A 9,091-nucleotide genomic window follows, 5' to 3' on the forward strand; every position below is an offset into this window, starting at 1 on the left:
AATATATTAGTAATCAGAATGAAACCTTGTGTTCTCAGTTTAAGATCAAGGTGGCTTTATAACTGTTATGGTAGTCCCTTCAAAAGTTTTATATCTTAAATAAAAGATTTAACTATTTTGGTGCTGTGTGTACTGCTATAACTAGTGTAAGTAGGAAGGCTAGAAGAATTACTGATTACCACACTTACCTTCTGCTTCTGTGACCCCAGAGTTCAAGTCCTAAGTTGAAGATCCTAAGTGAAATGAATCTGATATCAACTGAGTCCCTCTCAAAACTATAACATATAATTTGTCATAATTAGACACTTTTATTTGGGAAAGGCCCAGTAGTTCATTAGTACAAAGGCTGAACTACTGTACTGTACTACTGAACACACTCCTAAAATAAGTGATCCTAACAGGGCAACATGGGGGAGCCTTCTGCATCTTTCACTTGTGTGTGAATTTTAAAAAGGCTGGTGTTCAAGTTCCTTCTCCAGGCTGGAGACCAAGTAGCCCAAGCAAAGCACAATGCTCAGGGCTTTATTTCATTGTGGTGCACAGTTCTACAGTGTGAGCTATTAAGCTATCATTTTTTTTAAACTTAAAATGTGAATAATAAACACCTTATTGTGATTTGTCTTTTTACAATTTCTTGAAATTCAGGATTGAACAATGAAAATTATGTTGTATTAACAAATGCAGAAACAGGTCTAGTAAAATGACTTTTAAAATTTGTCTTTGTACATTGCAGATTGAAGCTGCTGGACTTGCAACCTGCATTGAACTATGTGTGAAAGCACTGCGCTTGGAATCCAGTGAAAACACAGATGTCAAGATATCCATTTGCAAGACTATCTCCTGTTTGTTGCCAGATGATTTGGAGGTTAAACGTGCTTGTCAATTGAGTGAATTTCTTCTTGAGCCAACTGTGGATGCATACTATGCTGTTGAAATGCTGTATAATCAGCCTGACCAGAAATATGATGAAGAGAATCTTCCAATACCAAATTCATTGCGCTGTGAGCTCTTGCTTGTATTGAAAACTCAGTGGCCTTTTGATCCAGAATTCTGGGACTGGAAAACTCTGAAACGTCAGTGTCTTGCATTGATGGGAGAGGAGGCATCCATTGTATCTTCGATAGATGAGTTGAATGACAGTGAAGTATATGAGAAGGTCGAAGACTGCCAAGAGGAGAATAAAGAAACTTCTCTGAATGGTCTTGCTGGCAATTTTGATGAAGCTACAAGCCTGCTTAAAGGCATAAGAGATGAAAAGCAGAAAAAGAGAGAAATTAAAAAACTGAGAGAGAGGGGATTCATATCCGCTAGGTTTAGGAACTGGCAAGCCTACATGCAGTATTGCGTGTTATGTGACAAAGAATTCCTTGGTCATAGAATAGTTAGGCATGCACAGAAACACTATAAAGATGGAATTTACAGTTGCCCTATATGTGCACACAATTTTAATTCTAAAGAAACCTTTGTTCCTCATGTAACTCTACATGTTAAGAAGTCTAGTAAAGAGAGACTGGCTGCTATGAAACCACTGAGAAGATTGGGAAGACCTCCTAAAATAGCAACCGCCAGTGAAAATCAGAAGGCTGATGCCATATCCAAGCAGGAACAACGACCCATTAAAAAGAATAGTCTTTACTCAGCAGACTTCATAGTGTTCAATGATAACGATGGTTCAGATGATGAAAATGATGACAAAGATAAACCTTATGTACCAGAGATACTACCGGTTCAAAAACCATTGCCTGTTAATGAATTCACTTGTCCGGTAACGTTTTGTAAAAAAGGTTTTAAATACTTTAAAAATTTGATTGCACATGCAAAGGGGCATAAAGATAATGAAGAAGCAAAACGTTTTCTTGAAATGCAAAGCAAAAAAGTGATTTGCCAGTACTGTAGACGACATTTTGTAAGTGTTACTCACCTCAATGATCACTTACAAATGCACTGTGGCAGCAAGCCCTACATCTGCATACAGATGAAATGTAAGGCAGGTTTTAACAGTTATGCTGAGCTGTTAACTCATAGAAAAGAACATCAAGTCTTTAGAGCAAAGTGTATGTTTCCTAAATGTGGCAGAGTGTTTTCAGAAGCATATTTGCTCTATGATCATGAAGCACAACACTATAATACCTATACCTGCAAATTCACAGGCTGTGGAAAAGTTTACCGTTCTCAGAATGAACTAGAAAAACACGGTGAAGATCATAATAAGCAACCTGAAAAAGTGTTAGAGATTGAAGGCCAGACTAATCAAACTGATCTCATTCAGTCTTCAAAAGCTAATGAAAACCCTGAAGGGGTCACTGTAAAAAAGGAATTGGTCTCTCCTCTAGACAATAACACAAGTAATTTTACTGAAGCAGAAAATAATGTGTGGGATCAAATCAAAGTAGAATCAGTTGGGACAGAGAGAGCAAATAAATCAGCCAGCATACTGAGGCAAGCTGATTCCCTATCTGTTGATGGTTTGGAGCACTCTGTCACTGGTCTGGTAAAGAAGGAAGCAACAATTAGAATCAGCAATATCAGGATGCCTGTTCTTAGCCAGAAGGTCCGGGATAACTTTGTAAGAAGAGGAAAGTTAGCTTCTGCAGGCAGTAAAATAGATACCAGTAAACCTGTAGTCCGTCAGTTGTGTTCAGCAGCAGAAGATTCTTGCAGTGATCCTTGTCTTCCAGTCCTCCAGGGAAGAAAGGAGGACGATTGTTTCGGTCAGTCCCAGAATATTCAAAACATTTCTGTAAATTCAGACACACCAAAAACAGAAGCTCTTGCATCAAAAAGCCTAGAAAGACAAGTAAGTAATATGACGCCCTTCAGCATGCAGAATCAGACAGGTTATCGAAACAACTTACCCATTTCCAAACTTGAACTTCAAGACAGTATTAAGAGTGCAACTAATCCGTTTAATTTGCCCCTGAAGACATTAGAGAGTATTATATTTCTTCCATCACAGTCCAGCCTAAGCAGTTCTTTAGTTCCAGCTGTACCACCAGCAGCACCAGTTCAAAAATTTAACTGTCAAGTTGAGGGGTGTACTCGAACCTACAACTCCTCACAAAGTATTGGCAAACATATGAAGGCAGCACACCCTGATCAATACGCTGCTTTTAAAATGCAACGTAAGAATAAGAAAACCAGAAAACCCAGCAATTTGCAAAATATGCCTACTGATGGAAAGATTGTGTATTTTTTGCCATCGCAAGTGGACAACACCAATAATGCTGCTTTTACATCACAAAACAAAACCAGTGTAAATGCTACTTGCTCAAGTCAGTTGCAACATGTCTCAAATACACTTTTCCCAACCCACTTAGAAACTTTGTCTAATCCAATGATTCCTACAGTGGAAAGTGTCATAAATCCAGTCTGTATTAAAAGTGAACCTGAGAGTGTTTTATGTTCCCAAATAGAAAATCTATCCAATACGACTTTACCTTCACAATTAGAAGATCTGGCAAAAACAGTTATGCCTTTGAATATTGACAGTGGTTCAGATCCCTTTCTTCCTTTACCTGCCGAAAGCAATTCCATTTCTCTCTTTCCTTCACCAGCAGACAATGTCCCAAATTCAGTCTTCTCGCAGCTGGAAAACAATACAAATCATTTTTCATCACAACTAGAAGGAAACACTAGTTCTGTTTTTCCAAAGGAGGAAAGTGTTGATGAACCAATCTTTTCTTCTCGAGCAAATAGTGAAAATAACTTCAGTGAAACCACCTCCCAAGTTCCAGCTTCAGAAAAGATGAAAAAAGATCGTGGACGGGGTTCAAATGGAAAAGAAAGGAAGCCAAAACATAACAAGCGAGCAAAATGGCCAGCAATAATTAGAGATGGCAAATTTATCTGTAGTAGGTGTTTCAGAGTTTTTACTAATCCCAGGTCACTTGGTGGTCACTTGTCTAAACGGTCTGTTTGTAAACCCGTTGAGGGGTCAGAAATTTCTCAAGAAGCCCTGCAGACTAATGGACAATCTTCTCTACTAGCTAGTATGATTCTTTCCTCAAATGTAGGAAACTTGCAGCAACCCCAGGAGTCTACGTTCAATCCAGAAGCATGTTTTAAAGATCCATCATTCCTACAGTTGCTTGCAGCTGAAAACCGTTCAGCTGCTTTTTTGCAGACCATGTTTCCACGGGCTAGTGTAGCTAACTTTAATACTAGTGTGAATGAGGAAGGAAATGAAATTATTAAACAAGCCTTGGAAACTGCAGGCATTCCAAGTACATTTGATAACACTGAAATGCTTCCACATATAGTTACAACTAGCTGTGTCACTGGTACGACTCAGATGAATGCAGCAGTTCTCTCCAATACAACTGTATCCCCTCTCTTGCAGACAGTATGCAACCCAAGTACCCTACTAACAAACCAAAACCGGGCCCTAAACAACAAAATTCCTTCATCGGATGACTGCAACAATTTGTCTGTTTTTGCAACCGATGATTTAATGCTAAAGACTATTGAAAATGGCTTGTGCTCTGGCTCATTTTCTAATTCTGTTGCAGCAACACAGAATTTTGCAAGTAATAGTTCACGAGTTTCAGTTATAAATAGTCCCAAGAATTCAGGATCAAGTACCTTGAATAAGAAGGGGAGCAGTGCTTCAAAGAGAAAGAAAAAAGCAGCTACTCCATTGCTTTCACCTAACTCTTCACAAAAATTAGTAGTAAATGATTTAACAGCAATGGGACTTCTAGCCAAAAGCATTGAAGGGAGTGTGCAAGTACCAACAGATAATTGTCAGTCAAACTTACTGGCAAACTGTGAGTCTCAGGTTTTGGTAGAAAATCTTACACAAAAACTAAATAATGTTGACAATCAGTTGTTCGTGCCCAGTGTCAAAGAGAACTTAAAAACTAATCTCGAGTCTCATGCGGCATTAGCTCCTTTAACAATAAAAACTGAAAATGGTGACTCCCAAATGATGACTCTGAATGCCTGTGCTCAAGGAAATTCTGATTTACAGATTTCAGAAGACAATGTTATTCAAAACTTTGAGAAAACCCTTGAAATAATTAAGACTGCTATGAATTCCCAAATATTTGAGGTAAAAAATGAAATCCAGGATGCTGTGATTGGGTCAACCAAGAATACACAAGTAAATACTACAGAAGTCCCTCCAGCAAACTGTTCACAAAATATTAAATTACCCAACCACACCCAGTTTGCAGTACGCACTAGGGATGTCATCACTGCAAAGAGTAACTCTTCTCAACCTGAAACTTCTCAAAAGGATGATGTTCAAGTGTTGGAAATTTTAGAGGGTTTGCAGAAACTGAGATTAGAAAATGATACATCCAGTCAGGTGTCTGATAGTGTGTCTCCGTGTCCTCCAGCAGATACACTAGCACCGCTGACTGTTGTTGCTGCTGTTTCAACTGAGAGTACGTCCCTGGCCCAGCCATCTTCAGAGACAAGTAATATTCAATTTAGTGACAAAGTCCACAAGCCTTTTGTGTGCCAGGACCAAGGCTGTGATTATAGTGCTATGACAAAGGATGCATTATTTAAACACTATGGCAAGGTACATCAATACACTGCAGAAATGATACTGGAAATCAAGAAGCATCAATTGAAGTATGCTCCATTTAAATGTGTTGTAACTACCTGTCCAAAAACATTTACAAGAAATTCGAATCTCCGAGCACATTGTCAGCTGGTGCATCACTTCACAACAGAAGAAATGGTAAAATTAAAAATAAAAAGACCTTATGGAAAACGATCTCATAATGAAGCTGTAAACATAACCCAACGACCTGCTGAAATAAAAAATCTGCAGACTCTAATAATGAAAAGTAAAAACGAACCTCGGTTGGTTAAAGGAATTGAAGTAAAGAAGGAGGCTGTCATACAACCTGTGAAAATCCCAGAAAAGCTAATCCCAGAAAAAAAAAATCCTGAAAAACTGGAAAAACCTCCACAGGTACTTACTGTTCCTCCAGAGCAATATAATGCAGTGTCTTTCAGTAATGTACAGATACAGCCAAAAGTACGCAAAATTAGGAGGCATCGGAAAGAGAAAGAAGAAAGAAAACGCAGGAAACCAGTAACCAAATCTCTTGAGTTTCCTACTAGATATAGTCCTTACAGACCATACCGATGTGTCCATCAAGGCTGTTTTGCAGCCTTTACAATACAGCAAAACCTGATTCTTCATTACCAGGCTGTTCACAAATCAGATTTGCCTGCCTTCCCTGTGGAGGTTGAAGAAGAAAGTGAGCCAAGTAAAGAAGAATGTGATGAAACTGAAACCAAACAGACTGTGAAAGAATTCAGGTGTGAAGTGAGTGACTGCTCGAGAATATTTCAAGAGGTTACTAGTCTGATACAGCATTATATGAAGCTTCATGACATGACTCCTGAGGAAATCGGAAGCATGAAATCAGCCCTGGATATTGGAAGATTTCCATGTGATCAATCTCAGTGTAAATCTTCATTTACAGCCTATTTTAATTATATTCTACATCTTGAGACAGATCATGGGATTAAGATAAGGCCAAACAAAGTAGAAGAAGATGGCATATACAAGTGTGATTGTGAGGGTTGTGATCGTATGTATGCAACTAGATCAAACCTTCTAAGACACATTTTTAATAAACATAATGATAAGCATAAAGATCACTTAATAAGACCCAGGCGATTAACACCAGGTCAGGAAAATATTTCCAGCAAGGCAAACCAAGAGAAGCCAATAAAGTCTAAACATAGAGGACTGAAACACAATAGGTCAGGAAAGGAAGGAAACAGATTGTCGATAAAGACCAAACGAAAGAAAAATGTTAATTTGGAAAGCAAGAATACAAAAGGTGGGCAGATTCAAGAAAACAAGGATTATTCCCTGAAACGTGGAAAACATGTGTATTCGATAAAGGCTATAAATGATGCCTTATCTGAATGTACAAGCAGATTTGTAACACAGTATCCTTGTATGATAAAAGGATGTTCCTCAGTTGTTACAAGTGAGAGTAATATAATTAGACATTATAAATGTCATAAGTTATCTAAGGCATTTACTTCACAACACAGAAATCTTCTTATTGTCTCAAAAAAACACTCTGTCTCGCAAGTAAAGGAAGCATCCTCTGAACAAGAGGAAGCTAATAAAAAAAGTGATGTGAAAGAGTCTGATCCATGTTTGCCAGAGAGCAGTGATGATTTGAGTAGCTCTGCGTTACCACAGAGTGAAATTGAAAAAGGCGAAAAAGATGAAGTAGATGAACTGACAGAACTCTTCATTACTAAACTGATTAATGAGGATTGCACATGTGCTGAAAATCCAGCTAAGACCTCTTCCTGTGTAGATAGTAACTTTCAAGAATCTGTCTCCTGCCACTCAGAAAAGCAAAAATCTAATAATTTAAAGAGAGCAAATAAAGAAAAAAACCTCTCTCAGAATAAAAAGAGAAGACTTGAGAAACCTGAAGAAGTACTGGCAGTTGAATTAAGTGGCATGCGTAGAGAGGAAGAGACTGCTGTTGCTATTCAGACTGCTGAAGAGCAGCCCACAACTTTCGATTGGAGCTCATTTAAGCCTATGGGATTTGAAGTATCATTCCTCAAGTTCCTCGAAGAGTCTGCTGTGAAGCAAAAGAAAAATGCTGAGAGAGACTACCATAGCAGTGGAACCAAAAAAGGGTCTAATTCAAACTCAAAAAAATCCAATGAAAAGACCTCGTTGGCAAGTAGCAATGTTACATGGTCCTGTTCTGAAAGTGAAACCCTTGTACAGTTTGCCAACCCATCACAACTTCAGTGTAGTGATAAAGTAAAAATAGTTTTAGACAAGACTCTTAAAGACTGCACTGAGCTTGTGTTGAAGCAACTTCAGGAAATGAAACCTACTGTCAGTCTCAAAAAACTTGAAGGACATTGGGAGGATGATCCAGCAGCTACAGTTGCAAAAGAAATTCTTGTGGGTAATGAGGAAGGGGAATCACATTACTGATAACTGTGTTTTAAACATGACCTGTAATACATTTTTATTTTGAATAGGAAGCCATCAAGCATGCTAGTAATTGTGAAGCTTTTTTATTTTGTTGAAGTGATTTAACCTAGCAGAAACATGACATTAGTCATGTAAATTTCTTATTTGTTTTTATCCCTATGGGACTTGAGGAACAGAATCATTGCTTCAGTTTTGTAAATAGTTATCAGAACTTCAACTTTCTATCAAATTGTCCTTTCCATTAACTAAATCTTTGTGAATTGTCTGTGATTGGTATCTTTCACCAGGTCACTTCCCATGTATAACAGTACTCTTTATTTGTAGATACATTTTTTGTATATATTTATTATTGTAAATCATTTGCTGCCACCAGCAGTCTGTAAGTCTAAACTATTAAATGACACATTTATATTCGGAATTTTAATTTGTAACTGAGCGATCAAGTTTTTAAAATTGTCCGTTAATCGTTTTAAATTAAGAACTTTTTGAACTAAACCTAGATAAGTATGCCATATCCAGTTTATTTTGCTTAAAGCATTTATTTACAGGAAAGGAGCTGGATAAGATCACATTTCATATGTTCAACACATACTGACAGTTCTCATTTTTTGTAAATTTTAACATCCATTATCTTTGGATGGTATTCATATGTAGTTAAGTCATAAATTTAAATAGTTTTCCTATAACTACATTTTTCATTGCTTTTAATTGGATACAAAGCTATTATGATTCCATAATACAATGGAAATGTGAATAAAAATAGTTTGCTACATTGGAGATTTTAAACAGCATTTGGTATTGAAGAACCTGTTGTGAATGTGATAGAAAATTAGTAGTGTGGAGCAGTGTATATATTTGAGGTGGTGATTTGTGAAGTAGCCCAGTATTGCCTTAAATAAAATCACATTTCATTTCTTGTTTTATACATGTGATCTTATGAAGGTTATTTTTGTTTCTATAACTTAGATTGATGTATAGTTTAATTTTTTTGTTTAAAAAAATGCTACTTCAGAAACAGTGGGATTTGGGGGAGGTTTGGTTTTTTTTTTTAAATAATGGCTTTATAAACAGGTTTATTTTGACCATACCAGTGTGGTATCTATCTATAAATGAGTCCTCATGCCATGACATTTAAAACTGAAT

The 9,091-nt window shown here is 37.2% G+C and overlaps 1 protein-coding gene across 4 annotated transcripts in view; it reads left to right on the forward strand.

Moving 5' to 3' along the window:
* ZNF292 (zinc finger protein 292) overlaps positions 1 to 8,873 on the forward strand; it is a 60,688-nt gene extending 51,815 nt beyond the window's left edge. For all 4 annotated transcript variants that reach the window (XM_073336614.2, XM_073336616.2, XM_073336615.2 and 1 more), the window contains one exon: positions 734 to 8,873. In XM_073336614.2, coding sequence (XP_073192715.2) covers positions 734 to 7,948 — 7,215 coding nt within the window. In that variant the 3' untranslated portion in view covers positions 7,949 to 8,873. The remainder of the gene's footprint in view (positions 1 to 733) is intronic.
* Positions 8,874 to 9,091: the final 218 nt, after the last annotated feature.

This window comes from Lepidochelys kempii, chromosome 3 (genome assembly GCF_965140285.1).
Source record: "Lepidochelys kempii isolate rLepKem1 chromosome 3, rLepKem1.hap1, whole genome shotgun sequence".
Taxonomy (NCBI): domain Eukaryota; kingdom Metazoa; phylum Chordata; order Testudines; family Cheloniidae; genus Lepidochelys; species Lepidochelys kempii.